Consider the following 21,151-nt stretch of genomic DNA (forward strand, 5'->3'; position numbering starts at 1 on the left):
GCTGCTGGAGGGCTGCATGGCTGGCCTGTCCCCCGGCCACCCACCTTGGTCCACTTGGCCTCTGGCTGTCCGGCTGTAGTCACAGGCCACCCTCCCTGCCAACAGGGCTGCCTCCAAGTGGGCGCAGTAGTCAGGGATCTGAAAGACCCACCTCCGGGAGGGTGCTGGGCCCCTCTACCTGTTGGTGCCACCCCAGGGACACGGTCTTGCTGTGCCAGTGCTCCTGCTGCTTGTGCCGGCCTTTGATGCCTGCTGGCATCTCCTCGTGGACTGTGGCTGCTTGGCTCCTGCTGGCCCACGCTGATGCCCTTGGCAGTCCACCCGCCCTGGGTCTCAGTCAACACACTCACAGGTGCAGCATTCAGGTGCTATAGTCATTCGTGGCCTCCCTCGCCCAGCCAAGGACAAACTAGGCATGAAGAGGGGCCTGGGCTTCTCCATCCCTAGTACTGGGGGGAGGTGGCACTGGCTGCAGTCGCGAGGCCACAGGCCAGGCAGATGGACGCTGCAGCCCCTGAGAAAGGAGTCACCAGAGCCCAGCAGAGTGGGACCAGGGCAAGCTCCACCGAGGCCACTGCACAGGGGTGCCTTGTTGGGGAAGCCGCGGTGCTGCAGGTCGAGGGAGGGACGCCTCTTGATGCCCAGGAGTTTCTGGTTCCTACCTGGGTGAGGCTGGCAGCAGATGCCAGGAAGTTGGGGATGCTGGTGTGCCCCCAGTGCCCTTCTCATGCCAGTGCAGGCCCTAACCTAGCACCGAGTGCAGTCCCGCCCACCTACCCCAGTTGCCAGCCTTGCCCCTCAGGGCCTGGCGCTTTGGGAGAAAAAGCCAGAGGGTCCACTCCTGTGGGACCCAGTGCCCATCATGTGCTCGGCACTGACCTATGGTTGGGGCGGCCTTTGGCAGCACACGGGAGCCAGTGCCAGCTCAGCAGTGGCCCCTCAATGCCTGCCAGGTCTCTGCTACAGTGCCTACCCTTGCAGGGCAGAGGCCACAGTGACCTACAGAAGGGGAGTGGGTGGCAGAAAGCCTCATCTGTGACCCAGGTCACAACTTTCCCTCCAGAGGCCACAGGACACCCAACACAGTGAGACACCAGATGGTTTTTTCAAAAAAGGTCTTTAATTGTTCAAAATAGCACAAAACGACATCGCACTATGGTAATATTGAGTCACAGGTTACTCTACAATAGATGAACAGGTGGTACTGTTCTCAGAAACAAGAGAAATCAAAGGGCGCTCAGGAGAGGGGACGAGCAAAACAATGGGACCGGGTGGTGGGCTCCAAGGCGACTAAACATGACATTTCCACAGCGAAATATACTATAATACAACGAACCAGAGGCCCTGCAGGTGTGGGCCAGGGCGGGGCACCCTCCATCCCCAAACCTCCACACAGAGATGGAGGGGCCAGAGACTGTCACTGGCGAACCTTGCTTGAGGCCTCCAGCCAGGGTGGCAGAGAAATCCCACAGGCCCCAGGGAGGCTGTAGTGAGCCCTCTGGGGAGTGGGGCTCAGCCAGGACGGCACTGTGAGCCGAGCCGAGCTGCAGGGCCACTTGCCTGGGCCCTCCAGTCCCTCTCCACGGGAAGTGCTCACCCTGGGAGGGTGGTGTCACAGTTCTGCTCGGCTGTCCCCAGAGGCCTGGGGACAGGCGGAGCAGAGGAGCCTGGGCTGGGTGGCCAAGCCCCAAGAGGGAGCAAAGGAGGCCCCTTCCGCACCTCTCCAGCCCCAGCTGCCCCGCTTTTCCTCCCCAAACATCCCTGCCAAGGGTTAGCCAAGGAGAAAAGAAGTTTTAAAAAAAAGGGGAAGAAAGAAAAAAGATACATTCTGTACACGGCTAACAACAAAAAAGGGACAAAGCCCCACACGCTAAGGCTAAAATTACAATAAAAATGTTAGCTTCATCAATTTCAACTTAAAAAAATACAACAAATGCAGCAGTTGGTGACGTGGCCCGTGCCAAGCCGGGCAGGGCGGAACCAGGCTAGTAGGGCCACTCTGCGCCCGCAGGCCGGAGGGTAACAGCCACTGCTCGGGCCCTAGGGCCCCTCTCGCCCCTCCTTGGCCTTCTTCCTTCCTTCTATAAAGCGGGAGGGAGGGGGAGATGGCAGGCAGAAGGCCTGAGAAAGAGGTGCTTTCTGCAGTTTGTGGAGGGTGGCTAAGCCTGAGGGAGGGGTGGCTGCAAACACCAGGTGACAAATGAGAGCGAGGAACCAGGACACGTGCGTGCGCAGCCTCTGAGTGGTGGGTGCAGTGGTGGCCTCTCCTCCACAGGCCCCTGAATCCCAGCCCCTGGGCCAGGAGGGCAGAGGAAGGGGGAACACGACTCTCACAGGCTCTCTGCTCCGCAACAGCGACAGCAGCGGCCAGCCGTGTGCTTTCTTCACATTGGAGCGGAAACAGGGGCAAGGAGGGGCAGCGGGCAGCAGTGGCGGGAGTGCGCGTGCCAGGCGGGCGGTTCCTGAAGCAGAGGGTCCAGGAGGGTCTCGGTTCAGCCAGCTGCTTCTCACTGACCATCCGCCTTCGACTTCTTTGGAGCAGATTTCCTTGGAAGGTGGCAGAGAACAAACACGTGTTATGAGGGTCCCACCACGCGCCCAGACCCCAGGCCCCCCCGCAGAGGCTCCCCGTGGGCCGTGCACCTACATTTCCGGAGAGGACATGGGCCGCTTGCTGGCTGGCTTGCTGCCCGAGCTGTCTTTACTGGTCTCTAAAAGGAACGGGGGGCCGCAAGTGAGCCCCCTGCCTCGGCCTCCCGGGCAGAGCGCCTTGGGGACCCCTCCCAGGCCCAGCTGCTCACCTTGCAGCCACCTGACTTGCGTGGCAGGGCCGTAGCCCTTCTCGTTGCGTGCGGCGATGCGAAAGATGATGGCGGGCTTGGTGGTGTAGTCAATGTGGGCATTGGAGAGGCTGGAGGACTGCACGAGGCACGAGGGGCTGGGCCCGCAGTACACACGCATGAAGGCCAGCTGCGCTGGCGCGGAGCTCTTGGCCTCGCCGCCTGCCTGCGAGCTCTGGATGGCCAGGTACACAGAGTACTCGATGATCTTGCCCGACGTCACGGAGGGCGGCTCCCATGTGAGGTGAGCACCGTCGGGACTCTGCGAGCGTGAGGGACGGAGGTGCGCTTGGCTGTCCGTGGCCTTGGCCCTCCCAGCCTGTCCCGGCTCATGGTGACCTGCCCTGAGTGAAGCCTCAAGGCCGCCCCCCACCCCATGCCCCTCCGCCCAGATGGGACCTGTCCCGCGCTTCTGCACTCAAGCACGGAGCTCACAAGGAACCCTGACCCCCGGGGATGTCTCTGGGCCAAGGGCAGAGCACACTGAACGGCACAGGGCAACAGCCAGCATGCTGCAGAGGAGACTGAGGCTGGGCGGAGGCCCTCCCTGTGCCCTGGATACCACCCGCCAGGCGACTGCCTCTGCCCTGGGAGCCTCCTGGGCCCCCCACCTGCACGGGCATGGGCCCACCCCATGGCAAGACTCACTTTGCTGATTTTAATGGCACAAGGGGCCCCCGGGAAACCCGGCAGACATGTCTTAAAAGCGGAGATCTCACTGAAGGGCCCCCGGCCGCAGGCGTTGATGCCGGCAACTCGGAACTTATAGGCTGTGCCTGGCTGCAGCTCCTGCTTCTTCAGCTGGCTGTAATCAGGGACGGCGCCCAAATCGTCCTGGGGCCAGATGGAAGGGCAGGAGGGCAGAGAGAGGAAAGTAGCGTGAAGCCGCTTCTGAAGGTGTCTCTGCAGGCTGGCGACACACTCATCACACTCGTCCGGCACGTGCCGACCCTGGGGTCCAGCCCAGCACCACCAGGTCCAGGCTGGCACCTGCAGACTTGTGCGAACTATGGAGTACGGGGCAAGGAGGGACACAGAGCCCGGTGGACCTTGGCCTGGCTGCAAGTGGGTTCACAGGTGCAGCTGCCGTGAAACCCCTGCTCTGGGCGGTGGGGCCAGGACTGTGACTGCAATGCCAGCCTTGGGGCCAGGGCCCAGGGACACTTACATCCAAGGGGACAGCGTCATCTGGTGGCAGGAAATAGTGTGTCACCATTACATTGGTGCCTTTAATGACCCCCACATCAAACCACTGGTTCTCTTTCTTCACAGGGGCCTTGCTGGGTGGAGGCGGCAAGTCTGGCTTCTGGAAACCGGAAACAGGGAGATCAGGCCCTTGGCCCTCAGGACCCGGAGCCGGCACTGCGCCCTGGGACCCCAACACCGACTCACCACACCCAGGGACTCGATGCCATTGGCCACTTCGGTCAGGGTAGCTGCAGCTTGCAGCTTGGCCGGGCTGGCGACCACAACTGGCTGGGGAGCCACGAATGTGTTGGATGGAGCCAGGCCTGGGAAAAATGGGATGTGATTGGGGAGGCTCAAGACCCAGGAGCCCTTGCGGCCCTCCCTGCCCCAGGGCAGCCCTTGCTCACTCTCAGTGGCTGTGGGGGGCAGCAGGGCCACGGTGCTGGGCACAGCGCCCGCCAGTTCATTGAGGCAGTTGCCCTCGATGGCCGGGTCATTGAGGCTGTCAGCTGGGGCCAGTGCCTCGGTAGGGAGGTGGTGCTGCTGCTGCTGGGCCTGGGCCTGCGCCTCCTGCAGCTGCTGCTGCTGCTGGACCAGGGCTGCCAGCTCCTGCTGCGTCAGCACAATGGGGATGGTGGTGGCCTGGCCCTCCTGGCCCTCAGCAGAAAGGTGACCCAGTTCTGCCTGGGTCACGGCCGCTGCCGCCTCGGACGTGTCCATGGGCTCCCCGGTACCTGCTCCAGGGCCAAGAAAAACACTACTCAAGAGGAACCCTGGCATGCCTGGCCCACGGGCCAGAGATGGCGGCCCTGGCGGCTTTTATCCTGTTTCCTCCACCCAGTTCTACCTTGGCCACTGCCCGCCCAGGGCCTACCAGGCCACTCTTCTCCCCTTGGGCTGCCCTGTCTGCTGCCGGTCACCGACCCAGCATGGCACCTACCCATGACGGCCTGCTGTGCAGCCTGCAGCACAGCCTGGATGGCCAGGGCCTGAGCTTCCTCGGTGGCTGCAGCCTGGGCAGCTGCCTCGGCGGCGGCAGTCACAGCCAGCTCCTCGGGTGTGAGGCCTGTGACCATCAGGGTGGTGGTGCCCGCCTGGGCCTCGGCCATGAGCTCCTGGGGAAGCGACAACTGTTCTACTTCAGACTGTGTTGGCTGGGGGGGCTGCACCACCACGGTGGCCACCACGGCAGAGCCAGTGGGCTCCTGGCCCGAAGACGGGTCCCCCGTGTTGCTCAGGTCCACAGCGGCCTGGAGCTCTGCGGGCGGGGCAGCGGCCAGGACCTCAGCCGGCTCCCCCATGAGGGGCGCAGAGGTGGACTGCAGGAGCTGTCGTGGCGGCAGCTGCTGGCGGGGCCCAGGGGAGACCTGCAGTTCCTCAGGGGGCTGCGGGTGTCAACAGCAGAGAAGAACACGTCAGGCGGTCCTGTGTCCCCACAGCCTGCAGGGGAGCCCCGTGGACCTGGGGGGTCACTCACAATGGGCCATCCAGACACCACGCTTGACGCGAGAGAGGACAGTGAGTCACTTGCAGAGTGAGGGGGCTTCGGTGAAGGGACCCTGAGGACCTCCCACCCTGTCACGTCAAACTGTCCTTAAAGAGGCCTTGTGGGCTGGAGCAAAGAGGAGGCAGAACCCAGTGCGCCCACAGTGAAGGGACACGCAGCAGCACACAGCTCGGGAGACAAACCTCCCCAAACCAGGGCGGCCCAGGACTGCAGCCTCCCTTCCGTCGGCGCAGCCTTTCAAGGTGTGGAAAAAGAGCAGAGAACAGCCCCTTGTGCGATCCAAGAGTGACACCTGGTGGTCAGCTCTGGAACAGCGTGGCCAGAGGCACAGCAGGCAAGCAGGCAGGCAGGCAGGCGGGCAGGAGGCGGGAAGGACCCTCTGGGATCTTACCGGCACTGAGGGGCCTGGGACAGGCGTGGACTGGGTCACAGTGGTCACCGCCCGTGGCAGCGTGGAGGACACAGTCGTCGTGATGGTGCTGGAGCTGGTGATGTTCACGCTGTCGCCCTGGGTGCTCTCCACCTCTCCCTGATCACCAGCGGCTGGTGGGGGGTCTGTGGGGGCCACAGTTGGGAGTTTATGCCAGGGACTTCCACCCTTCTCAAGGGGACCAGAGAGAAGGGACACCTTCCTGGAGACCTCTGCGTGTGGCTGGCACGACAGGACTGGACAACCCACCCTGTTAGTAGCACGGCCAGCCGCCTTCACCCACCTTGGTTGGAGCTCATGTTCGAGGTGACAGTGGTGGCCGTATGCGTGGTGCCTGTCTCGTGAGTCTCACAGGGTGGGTTGGAGCACACCCTCTGCGTCGGGAAGGGGGCCAGCAGCGCGGCCCCAGCCTGGCCAGGGGTGGGGGGCACCGCGCCAGGCTCCAGGGTCCTGTGGGCAGGGCCGGCGTCAGGCAGCAGGGCGCCCACACTGACAGACATGGTGGTACCTGTGGAAGTGGTCTGGTGCGTCTCGCAGGGGCGGCCGGCAGGGGGCTGCTGCCCCCCCTCGGGCTGGCCCGCTGCCCCGTGGGAGGTGGCGGTGGTGGCCGTGTGGGTGGTGCCCGTCTCATGGGTCTCGCACGGCGGGTTGGAGCACACCCGCTGGGCGCTGCCTGCGTTGGAGGTAGTGGCGGTGTGGGTGGTGCCCGTCTCGTGGGTCTCGCACGGCGGGTTGGAGCAGACCTGGGTCACGGTGGCCGAGGGGCACAGCAACGCCTCCAGGGCAGTCACAGTCACGGTGGCGCCGGGCGAGGCAGCCTGGAGGGCCTCATACGCAGGCGCAGGCATCCCCCGAGCCGCGCTGGGCTCCCCACTCTGGGTGCCGGCTGTGTGGGCATGGTGCAGCATCTCCAGTTGGCGCCCCAAGGGTACGTCCTTGCCACTCAGCGGGGCCAACTGCACGGAGGCGCACGGGGTGCCAGTGACCATCACAGTCATGGTGGTGCTGGTGGCGCTGGTCTGGCGAGTTTGGCACTGGGGCTTGATGGAGCCCTGGGCCCCCTCCAGCACCCCAGGAGCCACACTGATGCGGACCACAGTGGGGGCGCCTGAGGCACGGCGGGCATCACGCTGCTGGCCAGCACCGATGCTGGACATGGCCGTGGTGGCGGTGCTGGTGGTGCCGGTCTCGTGGGTCTCACAGGGCGGGTTCGAGCAGCCATGCTGCCCAGCCATGTTGGAGGTGGCCGTGGTGGCGGTGCTGGTGGTGCCCGTCTCGTGGGTCTCACAGGGCGGGTTGGAGCAGACACGGACCACGCTGCCATTCTGCTGCCCCACAGTCGAGGTCACGAGAGAAGCAGCGGCCTCCTGCCTGTCGCAGACAAACTGCACTTGGGTGGGCTGGGTGTGTCCCCCAAGGTTAGCCACGACAGTGGTGGTGGCGGTGTTGGTGGTGCCCGTCTCATGGGTCTCGCAGGGCGGGTTGGAGCACACCAGCGTCACGGTGCCAGGCTGCACATCGCCCTGGCCCGAGTCGGCGATGGTGACTGTGGCCGTGGGCTGCTCCGTGGTAGGCGAGGCCAGAATGGACACGGGAAGGTCATGCACAGGCTGGGCCTCGACCCCACTGGGAGCTGTGATCAGGGTCACCTGGGTAGGCTGGGAGACAGGCTGGGGGGCAAGAGCAGCAGTCAGGGCCCAAGAGCCGACTTCTCACTTCCACCCTCCCTCCAGCCTACGCAGGCACCCGTGCTGCAGCCCTCTGATGCATAGACGCTGGGAGCGGCCAGGCCATGGGGCAGGAGAGGAAGCCGGGCAGGTCAAGCCCTGGCAGCCGGCCGGAGGCACCTCAGCATGCCCAGGGCCTTGGCGTAAGAAAGCACATGAAGACAAGTGCTATATGCTTACAAGGGCAACTTGCCACTTACAAGGGCAATGCTAGCGTTCAAGAGATACCTCACCGCGGCAATCTATGGGACAGAGGCCGCACGTGACAGTGGGACAAGTCCGCCTGCGTGCCCGCAGGGCTGAGCCAGGCCACTCTACCTGCATGGTGATGGTGGGTGTGGTGAGCCCGCCAGCCGCCGTCAGCGTGGTCTGTGCAGCTGATACAGTGATGGCAGTGGGATTGATCACCTGGCTTGAGAGGGTAGCAATGGTGCCCAAGGTGGTGATGGGTGTGGCCAGGGAGGCGCTGGTGCTGTGGCCCCCGGCTCCAGCAAGGCTGGTGGATACAGTGCCTGTTACTGTGCCCAGCGTGGTGACCCCTGCGGGAAGGGAGGAGAGGCGGGGTGAGGCGGCCACACTCAACCCTCTCCAGCAGCGTCTTACCCAGGCCAGGCAGGGGGCATCTGCGGGGACGGAGCTCAGCCACCAAGGCCCTGGCCCGCAGGCTACACACCTGTGGTGCCCTTCACAACCAACGTGGTGACAGCTGGCTTGACAGCAGAGACAGTGACAGGGGTGACCAGGCGAACGCCTCCCATGGGCACAGTGCGGAGGATGGTGCCTGGCTGTCCAGGGGCCCCCTTTAGCACCACCTAGAACACCAGAGCAAAGCGCCACCAATGTCACTCCCAGGCCCATCGGGAGGATAGCACGCCCTGCCAGGGTGGACTGTTCCAGGGATCAGGGGAGGAGGCGGCCGGCCATGCAAGACTTACCTGAGTCACTCCCTGCTGCCCGTGGCCAGTGGCAATCTTGGGGACAGCAGTGATGATTTTGGCAGGTGCTCCGGTTCCCGAAGTCATAACCTTGGTGGTGATGATGGTGATGGGGGACTTAATGCCAGGAGTGCTGGTCACACCTGTGTGGGAGAGGGGGTCTGGGGAAGACCGGCTCTGTGAGGGCGTCCCTGTCCCCATTTCCCCCGGGGCTCCTTTCCAAGAAGCCACCCTGCCACCAGCTCCCTCTGCAGCTCAGAGACTGACCCGGCAACTCGAAGGCGGAAGAAGGAGCCCAGGGATGCAGCTCTACCCCTTCTGGCCGCACCCCTACCTGTGGCCCCCGCCTGGGTGATGATGGCTGACATGGGGATGGTCTTGATGATGGTGGTCGTGCCAGGCTTGGTGGTGCTGGGGGAGACACTGCTGATGCCCAGGATGGTAGGCTTGGTTCCCGCCCCACTGGCCTGTGTAGTGGTGATGATGGTGGTGGGCTTGCCATCTGCCGAGGTTACCAGCTTCAGGATTGTCCCCGCTGGCAGGGGCCCTTTGGTCTGAAAGGGGGAAGCAAGGGGAATGAACTGCACAGGCCTCTGCAGCCCAGGGGCACAATGGGTACATTGGGCAGTGGGAGAGAGCAGCAGGACCCTGGGCCATGGGTGCTCACAGGGCCCTCTGCACAGGGGACACCCATTGTGCAGAGCCCAGTGCTCACTCGTGCCTGTCGGACTGGCTGAGGGGGCATTTCCAGTGGGACCACGAGCTCACCTGGATGATCTGAGTCACTGGGCCGGTAGAGGCCTGGCCTGTGACTGCCGAAGTCTGAACTGGCTTGGTCTGGACCACGGACATCACTTTGCCCAGATTGGAAATCTAAAAAGGAAAGGACAGAGCAAAGAGTGAGCCGGGCACAAACAAGGGCACAGCCTGGGCTGGGCCTCTCTTGGAGCTGACCAGGGCACCAAGTCACCACTGGCCATCACACGGCCTGGCAGCTGTCACTCACCAGAGCGCTGCCTCCGGGGACAGAGATGGGACTCTTCACCAGGGTGATGGTCTTAGTGACACCACCCACCACCGTGGTCACCACCTGAGCTTGCTGGGCCACTGTCACGGTCCCCGATTTGTGCACCGTGATGATAGGGCGGGTAGACGTGTTGGCAGCAGAGGAGACAGATGTCCCCACTTGGGCGGCCGCAGTCTTCAGCATGCGAGTAGCTGGGTTGCTCACCTGGGGTGGGGGCCGAGACGAGTGATGAGCAAGCAGAGCCCATGTCACTGCCCCACCCTGACTGCAGAAAGTTCGGCTCAGGGCTGCGCCCAAGGCTACCACACCAAAAAGCGCAACTGCTTATTCCACAGCCTAGGCCCCAAAGTGACAGCTGCCTGTCCGATCCCAGCGAGCAGGGGCCCCCGGAGCTGAGGAGAAGATGGACCCTCACCATGACAGGCGAAGAGGCCACCTTCACGGTGGCAGGGAGAGTGGAGGTGCCAGGCGTCACAGCCACGGTCTTCACAATGGTGGTGCCTGCCGGGACACTCAGGACGGTAGGTGCCGAGGAAGGAGGAATCTTCTGGGTTGCAGCAGCAGCAGCTGCCAGCGCGGCCATCCCGCTCATCTGTGGGTTACTGCCAATCACCTGTGCCGGACATGGGGTGTGAGGGGCAAGGGCTCCCCTGCCTCCCGCTCCGTGGCCAAGCTGGAACCTGCCAAGTGTTTGGCAGCAGCCTTGGCTCTCCCTCCTGGCTCCCACAGGGAGGACACCCCCCCCCCCCCAACAGAAACGGCAGCCCTGGTAGCAAGCGTGCTGAGCTCAGATCTTTCTAGAAAACTAGTCAGGGCTGGGGTGCAGCTCAGTGCCAGGGTATGCGCTCAGCAAGGGCAAAGCCCTGGACTCCCCGAGGTACCACGAACACCACCAGAGCCCAGGGGCAGCCGCAGCCAGCCAGATTATGGGCTGGCAGGCCAACACTTAAGATGGCCCGAGTGTCCTTCCCAGGCAACCTCAGGTCCCCTAGAAGCGCCACCCTATTGTTCCCCACAGACAGCCCACTGTCAGCACTTCAGAGGGAAAAGGCACACAACACGAAGCACGGGAGCAGGGTCACAGTCCCACCTAGGTTGGCCAGCCCAGCCCAGCCCAGTGACAGCTCCTTACCGTCCCCTGAGCACTCTGTGTGGGCACAACCATTCGCACACCCGCAGGCAGGGAAGTCACAGTGACGGGGGCTTTCCCAGCCTGGCTAGCAGGTCGCATGGTAACCAGTGGGGTTCCTGCAGTAGCCTGCGGACCGGCCACTTTGAGAACAGCAGGGACACCTGGCGAAAGAGGGGTCGGCCATCAGCAAGTGAGCTCTCCACAGCAGCCCCTGCCCCTGCCGAGTGGAGCACACAGGCCTGGGTTGCCTGCTGACCCAGGGCACAGCTTCAGTCCCCCACGTACCCTGAGTCCTGGCTGCAGTGGGCACGGCGATGGAGCTGCCCGGCACTGTAGGCAAGACCTGGATGGTTGTGGTGGTGGGCGGCGCCGAGGCAGCCTGGGGCAGGAGCGTGATGCCTACTTGGGTCAGCGGCTGCACGGCAGGTGCGGCTGCTGCAGGGGCAGGGCTCTTGGGAGGGTTGGCAGGCACAGATGGGACCGGGTTGGGTGTGGGGGAGGCGGCAGTAGCAGCCGTGGCAGGAATGTCGTATTTCTGGAGCTGCAGAAGGTAACTGTCGGCTGTTGCCACCGCCCCCCAGCTCACCTCCAGGGAGTTGGTATTGGCGCGTACCAGCTGGACCCGGGCCGGGGAGGGAGGCTTTTCTGCAAGAGAAGGCGGCTGGTGAGGCGGATGGCCTAGGCAGTGGTGGGGCCCAGCCGGACGGCACCTCACCTGTCTCCAGGTACCAGAGGTCCTTGCAGCAGACCTGGTTGTTCCAGGCCTTGCGGTAGCCGTCACGCCCACTCCAAATGTACAGGCGGGTGTTGATGGCAACGGCACAGTGGCCGGCTCGAGCGCGCGGAATATTGTCCTCCAGCGTGTCCATCAGGATGGTCTCCCAGGCCATGGTGTCTGCAGGGGTGGGCGCTGGGGTCAGCAGGGAGGGCAGAGGAAGCCACCCCGCTGGCTCCCAGCTGCCCGTCCCCTCCCTGATGAGATAGGGAAGCAGAAGCAGGAAGCTGTCACAGTACTAAGATAGAAACAAAAAACCAAAAGCGATAAAAAACTTAAAAAGATAAAACACAAAGAGCAAACCAGGAAGGCTTCTTGTGTGACACGGCCGAAGGTTTCAAGTCTCACACATCAAGCAACAACCCACAGACACAGACAGGCAAAGGAACCCTAACTCCCAGAAAGACACACACCCTTGGTCAAAATACAAGCAATACGGACTGAAAGCACACGGTGCCTCGTGGCTGAGTTCCATGCCCACTGTAGCAGGGGCCCCAGGGGAGCCAGGGCTGGGGGCTGGCACACAGGGAGCTCCCGCCACCCAGCAGAGGCTGGTGGGGGACTGAAAGCCAGATTCCAGGGACCGAGGCACTGCCAGGGGTGTCTGCTCTGGCAAAGGCTCTATGCAGACATTTGGACCTCTAGGGTAGGGAAACCGTCTTGCTATGTTGCCCAGGCTGGTCTGATCTTGCAGGCTCAAGGGATCCTCAAGTAGTTGGGCCTACAGCCAGGGTCCACTGTGCCCAGCTTTCCTACCCGAAGTTTCTACTCATGGAATGCACTTGGATGGGGGTGCACAGTGCCTATACAGACTGTGGGCCCATGACGGCCTGTTCACTGTGCAGGGATGCAGTAAGTGGGCAGGCCATGACTAGTGCGTGGTCGCCAGTGAGGTGTGCTGAGGAGTCCCTGCAAGGGGTACCGCGCAAGGCCAGAGCCGCAGGCGCAAAGAGAGTTAGGAGACAAGCAAGAGCAGAGCACTTCCGAGCGCGGCCCCTGGACACTCTGCTGGCTCCCGCCTCTCGCACCCCACAGCTCTCAGGGCCAAGGGGGTCAGCCTCCCGCAGGCCACACCAAGCGAGCCCCAAGAGGCCATACCCAGGTTGAGACAAGCCAGGGTGTTGGTACACTTCCACTCCTTCTCATGCGTGGCCACTTTGACATCGTCCATGACTAGGGGCACCCAGCCACCAAACACGTACATTCTGAGGAGGAGAAACAAGCTAGAGGCCACCTCTTCCAGCCAGAAGTTGGGACAGGCTTGGTCCTGCAGCTCTACCCAGGAGTCCCCAGGGCATCTAAGACCCTTGGTCCTGACTCTACTCAGCCCACCCAAGGCACACCGTGCTTTCCACCATCCTCGGCTTCCTTCCAGGACCTTGGTGTCCACGCACACAGCTGCCAGCGTTGCTTGCCCACAAGTCGACACCCACAGTGGGGCCCAGGCAGGGCCTCGGGCTGGGTGGTAGCCTATGTGCTGAGCTATATCCCTCCCTAGTCCTTTCTTTCTTTCATGTCTTGAGCCAGGCTCTCACTAGGCTGCCCAGGCTGGGCTGGAACTCGGGACCCTCCTGGCCTGGGCCTCCCAGTGTACTGGGATGACAGCCGTGCACACCACAGCCCCCTCCACCCCAGAACCATCTCCTCTGGGTCCCCAGGGCTGGAACACATGCCAGCCACCTGGGAGGAGGCCTCCCTGGGGCTTAGGGAAGGGAGGAGCAGCCACTTACTTGTTTCCTATGGTGGTCGCAGAGTGGAGACTACGAGGAAGCGGGGCCACGCCACTGAGACTGGGCTTGTTCCATGTCAGTGTCTCTGCAGAGGTAGAGAGAGGTGGAAAGAGGTGGCCTTTTTCTGCATGCCAGAGAGCTGGGGCTAGGCCTGCCCCTGCCTGCTAGAACCGCCAGCACCAGGTTCCAGCATTCCCAGAGCTGGCCTGACCATCTTGGCCTGGTTTCTCCCACCTCCTGTCTCCATGGAACCCAGTCCCTGCCCCTAGCACCCTGCAGGCTACACTCTGGGAAGTACTATGCTGAAGCTGTGACCACCCTGTTTCCACTGGTGCCAGCTCTGAGCCAGGGCGGCAGAACCGATACCCACCCTCCCAGCAGCCAACCCTCCAGGACACGGCAGCCATCCCTCCAGGACACGGCAGCCATCACCAGGTCACCAGCTCAACAGTCCCCAGGTACCCAAGGGTCTACGGACATTCGACTTGGTGGCTGCATTATTCTGCAAATACCCAGACCACTGTCGAGTCAGCAGAGATCAGGGCCACCTGAAGTGAGAGTTCCCTCTAGAAAGAGCAATCTCGTCTCTCCCCTTATTCTCCTGTACGACGGCAGACCAACTCAGCCAACTGAGCCATATTCTTCCTTAAAAGGAACGCCCCTGGCCCAGGGTACCAGCAGGAGCCCCCACCCTAGGGACCATCCCGAACCCCACCTCCAGCCTGCCGTGAGGAGGGAACAAGCAAGAGCAGCAGCAGCAGCAGCAGCTTCTTCTTACCAATGTCAAGGGTCCAGAGGTCTCCCAGCCTGCAGCCACTCATCCCTCCATAGATCACCAGCTTGGACTTCTTGTTGTCCCTCTCCGTGTAGACCACAGCAGTATGTGACTCTCGGGGTGGGGGCAGGACCCCGTAAGTGATAGGGATGTCCCAGGCCACCACTCCAGAGCCAGGCCGTAGTTCCAGGATGTATAAGTCATTCAGATATCTGAGAGAGAGAGAAAGAGAGAGAGAGAGAGAGAGAGAGAGAGAGAGAGAGAGAGAGAGAGAGAGAGAGAGACAGACAGAGAGAGAGAGAGAGAGAGAGATTGATTGATTATAGCCAGCCGCCACACCACACCTCGAGGTCTCAATGGGTTTTCACCAGTGACAGCACACTCCCAGAAAAGGGAGGGGTGAATCCAGATTCCTCCACCTTCACCTCGAAGGGGCTGACAGGTCCCAAGGGTGAGTCAGACTGAGGCAGTGGGACAGGGTGTGTGAGGCCACAGGGGTGGCCTCAAGCTCAGACCCACCCTGTCAAGCCCTGCGTGCACACACAAAGCAGGCCATTATAAGGGCCTCCCCAGAGCCAGGGTGTTGGCTCCGGGACTGCCTCTGGACAGATAGAGGGCCTGCAGCTGGCCTCAGAAAACACCCTCCAGAAGCCTTGTAGGCATTGGCTGCTAGGTGGGAAAGCGATGGGCCCGGGTCCGGGGCCCAGGTTGCAGGGACGGCCCCAGGACAAGCAGGTCCAGCCTGGCCATAAGGTCCACTCGGTTTTCAGATTCAGAGCCAGGAGGCTCTCAGGGGCATGCACAGGCCAGGCCTGGGGAGGGCAGGGCCGTGTGGCGCTAACGTGCATATCTGAGAGGGCCTGCGTTGAGTCGAGCACCTCCGCTCGAAGACCCACAGAGCAAAGCAGGGAGCCTCACCTCGGAATGTTGTTCTTGGGGTCCTCGCTATCATTGGCCAGACCCCCAAACAGGTAGCATTTGTTGCCCACAAGGGAGAAGCTATGCCCGAGCCGAGGACATGGAGGGGGCCCATTTTTGGGTGTCTTTGCTTTGAGTCTCTTCCACTCCCAACGACTTGCCTGTAAAATCAAGACTCACAGCTATCATCGTCCCAGGACGAGGAGGTCACGGGGGAGGGGACAGGGGAGAGGATGCTTCCAGAGAGACTCTGAGGCCGGCTCCTGGGGGTCCTTCCCCCAAGGCGGCGGGAAGGGACCCTGTTACCTGGAGCTCGTAGAGGTCATTGCTGTACTTCCCGTACTCCACCATCCCGCCGAACACCAGCAGGCGGGTGCCGTCGCAGACAAAGCCATAGGCCGCGCAGCCGGGAGGGATGTCCCCTCTCACAGCCGGGATGAACCACTGGTTGGTCGCTGGAGGACCGAAAGAAGCACAGGTCAAACCACCCAGGAGCACCTGAACCCTGCCCCACTGCCCATTCCGAGTCCCAGGCCTTCCCATGCCACTCTAGCCTTCAGCCCGCCTAGCCATGCCACGTGCCACAGCCTCGGCCTTCAGCCCGCCACCAGCGGCCTGCGAGACCCTGCTTCCCGTCATGGTCACGTCAGCAGGCAGGAAGCTGCTGAGCAAGATAATTCATCAGCTTCTGGGAATCTGGCCACCGACTTCCTTCCCCTAGGGCTTGGAGGAGCATCGCAAATAAACCTCCAACCTCCATGCCCACAGTGCCCTCTCCAGGAGCCCTGGCCGCAGCTCTCGCTGTCGCTTCCCACTTCCCGGGCTCTGTCTCCTAGGTGATGGTCTGCAGGCGCGACAGCGGCACCCCTCCCCCACCGCCCCGCCTACACCACTCCAGAACATTCTCCAGCCAGTGGTGGCAGCTGGAAAAGAGCCTTGTGACGCATGGGAGGACTCTCGGAGCCTGCAGCGGCCTAGCCCAGGCCCGTGCCCCTCCCGCCTAAGGTGCCCAGGCCGCCCCACCAGAGGACGTGCCACCCCTTCCCCAGCTGCGCGCTATGGCTCCAGAGCACGGGTTAGGATGTTCCTAGGGAGGGGAACTGTCCAGACTGCCGCTTCTGAACAGGGCCCGAGCCGCTGGGGTGCAAGAGGCTGCAGACATCCACCTGTCTGACCACCCAGGGCGAGGCGAGGCTCCCAGGCAGGGGAGACCCCTATGCCACAGGTGACGGAACAGCTGTTTAGCTGAGTCACCACCACCCAGCTGCTGCCCAGGCATGCAGCCACAGGTGCACCGGCTCTGCTTCACTCTTGTCCCTAGTGCAAGAGCAAAAAAGAACCAAGGGAAGCACACAGATCCACGCTGCACAAGTCAGGAGAGACGGCCAAGAGGCGAGTTGCATCGTCGGGGACGGGGCCTGGGAGCAGTGGCTCACCCGAGGCCACTCAGCCCTGCGCATGGTTCTACACATAGCCAGGCTCTCCCTCACTAGCACACCCTGGTGGCAGGGCACACAGCTCTGGAGGCCTTGCTGGATTCAGCGTGAAGGCTGAGCTAGCAGGCAAGGTGAGAAATGACCACTGAGGCCCCCAGGCTCCTTCTACATTCTACAATATTCCAGCTAAGGCAGGGCCCTCTCCAAGCCCCAATAAGAGCACCTGTCAGAGCGCACCCCTGCCACAGAGAGCTCCGCTTCTCCCCTTCCACCCACAAGCCCCAAGCTCTTCTGTCATCTCAATCTAGCAGCTGCCCTCAGGCGCCCCCCATCACCCACCCAGCACCACGCAACTCATTCTGGGCTTCACTCCGCCCGTGCCCTGACATGCTACTGCCCTCCAGGCTGCCACTCGTCGTCGGAGGGGAATCAGGGACAATCTGCAGGAGCCTCTCCTCTGCAAGAGCAAGGCGGGCTTCTATCTGTGCCACTGGGCCTCCCACTCACTTCCGGGCTGCCAACTCCATTTGTACTTGATGCTGTCCTGTGGCCACCTCAACACTGGCACCCACCCAGCAGGGCAGATGCAGTCATCGTCTTTTTTACTTTTTGAGACAGGGCCTTACTATGTAGCCCAGGCTGGGCTTGAACTCGCAGCAGCCCTCCCGCCTCAATGCTAGGGTGACAGGCGTCATTGTCCTTTCTGTTCAGCCCGTCACATCATAGCGTTTCCAGTGTGCCCCTCCCAGGCCCAGCCCTATACTTCCCATCTGGTGAGAAGGCCGTGGAACCTCTCCAGGGATGGGAAGAACACCCTGGAAGAGCCCAGCACTAAGGCTGGCCCTTGGGAGCAGAGCCAGAGGGACAAGGAGAGCTTATGCAAAGGGCTTCTCAGAAGAGGTGACACTCGAGCCCGGCCGAACGAACAGTGAACAGGATTTCCCGAGGAATGAAGCGAGCAGGGCCAGTGAGGAAGTGACTTCTAGAGGCGGGGAAGCAATGAGGACAGAAGGGACACCAGCTGCACTTGGTGAACAACTAGTACAGGGACGGAGAAGAAGAGAGGGGTCGAGGCAGCGGCCCGGGCTTGTTGACCAAAGTAGGAGACAGGCAGGGAACACTCCCCATGAGGGTCTGGGCTCCCGCCCAGCCTGCCACCCACTGGCAGTGACCCTGGACCTGTCACTTCCCCCTCAGACGCCAGTCCCTCATCTTCAGAAACGAGGAAGTCCGCTAGAGATTTCCAAAGCTCCTTCCAGCCAAGAGCCCAGAGCCTAAAAGCTCCTGAGCCAAAGCAAGCACCCCTTCAGCAGGCGCAGCCCGCTCTGACAAGATGAGGCGCGTGGCCACCGAAGGCCTACCAGAGGCCAGTCAGGTGGCCCCCTCATGGTGACTGCCACCAAAGAAGAAGGCCACCCGCTGGCATTCTCACTCTCACACCCCTCCCAGACACAGTGCACAGCCCAGCCCTGGCCCCCGATCCCAGAGCAGAAATTCTCACCAAGGGCAAGGCTGGAGGCTGAGGCCTGAGAACATGCCTTGGCCTCATTCGAAACAAAACAAAGGACACAAGACTAAGGTAAGGAGCAGAGGTGGCACCAGGCCCTGCCAGGACTCTGGCTGCCAAGCTGCAGGCACCCCGGGTCCCCCAACTGCACTAGAGCTGGCAGGGGGCGGTCATCTTGGGGCCAGGTCCCGCAGACTGAAAGGACCAGTGCAAGGGGACAGTTCATCTCTGAAACCAAGGGTGCACGCAGGGGCGGGCGGCCAACCCCCTGGGCCACTTTCCGAGGCCTTGGAAGAAAGTCGGTCCGAGGGGTGCTGAAGGCGCTGCTGCGCGCAGCCCAGGCAGAGCTAAAAACAGCCCCGAAGCCTGGAGGCCCTGGCCCTGCCCTTGGCCCCGGCTCATGGGCTGATTCCTGCTCCGCAGCTGCCAGGCTGGCCCGGACAGAGGCAACAGGTGCCTGGAGCACGAACACAAAGAGTCCCCAGCGCCAGTAGGCTGGGGGGCCCCACGGAGCCCGCCAGGACAGCGTGGGAGCGTGGGGAGCTGTGGCGGGGTCGGCCCCTCCCGGACCCAGGGGAGGTCCTGCGGCTGACAGGTGGCCCTTGGGCTGCTAGGTGTGCAAAGGGGCACAGAGGCGACCCCGGAAAGATGCGACAAAGCCGTGACAACAATGAAAGCAGCAGGCTCCCAACTGGAGAGTCAGCCAGGACCCCGAGCAAGAGACATGTGGCTCCCACGAGGGAGCAGGGGCCAGCTGGTGCAGGGGCTCCGGCGTGGGCGAGGCACGGGGGCGGCACTGCCCCCGCGAGCAGGCGGGCAGGCAAGGGCTACCTGCCCCGGCGCAAAACGGATTTACCAGGCCCGCCCCAAGGCGACGATTACCGGGCGATTACCAAGCGGCGATTTGGAAAACAAACTGCAAAAGTGAATGCCCAGAGGGGGTCGCCGCGGCCAGGGATCGATCCGTCGTCCGCCCCCCCCCCACTGGCACACAGCCCGGGGAGCCAGGCTAGCCCTCTTCTCCCGGAGCGCGCCCTGTTCCCTCCCGACCCAATGTCTGCCCGCGGCACTGGGGCCCGGCCCCCGGCAACTAACGGCGGGGTCTGGAGCGGCGCCGCGCCCCCTCCCTCGCCCCCTCCCTGCGTCGGCCCCCAGGGTTCCTCCGGAGAAACGCCAAGTGACCCCACCGCGGGCGGGCGAGAAGAAAGCGGAGCGGCGGGGAGAGCGAGGCGGGGACGGAGGAGGAGGGAGGCGGGTGGGAGGGAGGCAGGGCGGGCGCGGGAGGCGGCGGGGAAGGGAAGGGAGGGCTCGCGGCCGGCGGGCTTCGCACTCACCCGTGTTGTACACGTGCAGCTCGTCCACGATCCCCTCGTTGCCTCCGCCGAACACCACGATGAGCTCCTTGATGGCCACGGCGCGGTGGCCGTGACGGGGCCGGGGCACGGGGCCCGACCAGCCCACCACCCGCTTCCAGCGGGGCTGCAGGAGCACGGCCGGCGAGCTGGCGGGCGGCACGGCCGAGGCCATGGCTCGGGGAGTGCGCGGCGGGAGAGTCGGCGGCGGGAAGGGCGGCCCGGGTCCGCGCACACACCCCCTCGCTATCGGGCAGCGCTCGCGGAGCAGCGGCTCCTCACACGGAGCTGGACGGCTCCATGGAGGCCGCCATCTTAACTGCCGTCCGTCCCCACAGCTCTTCCCCGCCTGCTCGCGCGCCCAATCCCCTCGAGAGCTTGCCGACGCCGGCGGGCGCCCAGGCCCGCGGAACTGCGGGCTGCCGAGTGCCGCCGCCCTGAGTCTTCGTCCGGGTGTCCCGGCTCACGAGCTTGGGCGGGAGGCCCTGGGAGCCGCCATCTTGAGCCGCCTCTCTCTCCTCCCTTCCTCAGTCGTAGCCCTCCCCCGCCGGAAATGGCGGAGCCCCGGCCCGGTTCCCACACCCCCAAGTCCCCAGTACTGGCCGGCTTCCGGGGCGGGTGGAAAGGAGCCACGGGCGCCGCGGTCGTCGTAGCCCCGACGGCGCTCAGACCACAATTGTGGGAGCCGCCATCTTGAGACTGTCCCGCTTCCTCGCCCAGCGCTCAGCTTGGCCACCGCTCCCGAAACGGCCGCGACACTCCAAGGAACAGAGGCGCGCCGGAGGCCTGTGCAAGCAGCTCCAACTCTCCGGGGCTACTTGGGGTCCGCGCCGTACGGCTCGTGAGGTCTCGCGCCCCTCCCTTGAGTCCGCCTCTGCTGCTCAGGCTGCGCCTGCCGCCCTGGGAGCCGCCATCTTGAGACTAGCTCCCCCTTCCCCCCCCTATTCTTTTCCTCCTAGGTCAGTTCTTCCAGTGCAAACCAAATGCAAGGTAGCGTCCAATCCTCGCTTCCCTCTTTATGACTGCGTCCCACAGGAGCCGCTCCAAAAAGCCCAAGTTAGGCCCACAAGTGGCAACTGTACGGCAGGAGGAGCGGTAACGGCAGGGCGCTCATGCCTCCTCCCTGGGAGCCGCCATCTTGTGTGAAGAAGTAACAACTAAACATGGCGGCGGCGGTCGGGCGAGGGGGCGGAGCCTGGTGACGTCACGCCCCCCGCCCTCGCACCGCTGCGTCTCTGGGCCCAAGCCTCTTACAGGACCCCTGCGCTGCCTCGCAGTGGGGGAAGTGGGTAGTGCTGCGCATTCGCCTAGGGTTCGAACCGCGCTTGGGTCAGGTGCAGACACGCCTCGCCCCAAGGCTCCCCAGAGCTCGCCTCCACGCCTCTGCCCTGGGAGCCGCCATCTTGCCACTTCCCCTCGCCCGGCCGTCCACAGGCGTCAAAAGCGATTTTCAGCACAAAACAAAGATGGCGGCGGCGGCGGCCCCTGGGGATGCCCGGATGAGAATGTCAGCCCCCCCCACGCGCGCGCGTTTGGCCCCTCCCCCCCCGGAACAGTCTCCCGGGTCGCTGAAGGGACAAAAGCCAGAGGAGTTACTTTTAACCAGCAATGGGGACGGGGGAACGGGTGCTAAGGGTAGCAGGGAACAAACACTACAGTAGCGCCTTCGGGCGAAGAGCAGCCGTTTTCCCGCCCAGCACTGTCAGCAGCCGCAGGAGACGGACCGCGGTGGAGGCTTGGGCGGGGCGAGAATGGGCGGTGACGCAGCTGAGCGCAAGCGCTTGGGGGCGGGGCTGACACCCGCTCCCAGGCTCTGCCGGCCCCGCCCCCGGGCGCCACCGCCTCCTCCCGCGCCTCGGTGAACTGAGCCGG

General features: G+C 63.5%; 1 protein-coding gene across 5 annotated transcripts; it reads right to left on the bottom strand.

Moving 5' to 3' along the window:
- Positions 1-1,100: 1,100 nt before the first annotated feature.
- Positions 1,101-20,428, bottom strand: Hcfc1 (host cell factor C1). Of its 5 annotated transcripts, none has more exons than XM_021252273.2 (26): positions 19,262-20,428; positions 15,291-15,439; positions 14,985-15,145; positions 14,070-14,278; positions 13,292-13,376; positions 12,660-12,766; positions 11,502-11,681; positions 11,072-11,431; positions 10,787-10,947; positions 10,070-10,267; positions 9,634-9,858; positions 9,396-9,500; positions 8,962-9,181; positions 8,628-8,788; positions 8,366-8,504; positions 8,011-8,231; positions 6,249-7,635; positions 5,927-6,090; positions 4,969-5,413; positions 4,436-4,765; positions 4,233-4,351; positions 4,009-4,146; positions 3,489-3,674; positions 2,802-3,102; positions 2,648-2,711; positions 1,101-2,547 (listed from the first exon to the last, which is right to left on the bottom strand). In XM_021252273.2, the coding sequence occupies exons 1-26, from the start codon at positions 19,452-19,454 to the stop codon at positions 2,508-2,510; spliced, it is 6,048 nt and encodes a 2,015-aa protein (XP_021107932.1). In that variant the 5' UTR covers positions 19,455-20,428; the 3' UTR covers positions 1,101-2,507. The 5 variants fall into 5 exon arrangements, with proteins under 5 accessions (XP_021107932.1, XP_004875034.1, XP_012924783.1 ...); XM_004874977.4 differs by having other exon boundaries at positions 4,436-4,762; positions 8,628-8,770; positions 19,262-20,424; XM_013069329.3 differs by having other exon boundaries at positions 8,628-8,770; positions 19,262-20,424.
- Positions 20,429-21,151: the final 723 nt, after the last annotated feature.

The sequence above is a fragment of the Heterocephalus glaber genome, unplaced genomic scaffold (assembly GCF_053883595.1).
Source record: "Heterocephalus glaber isolate CG9 unplaced genomic scaffold, H.glaber_assembly_v1.0 deba00001861, whole genome shotgun sequence".
NCBI lineage: Eukaryota > Metazoa > Chordata > Mammalia > Rodentia > Bathyergidae > Heterocephalus > Heterocephalus glaber.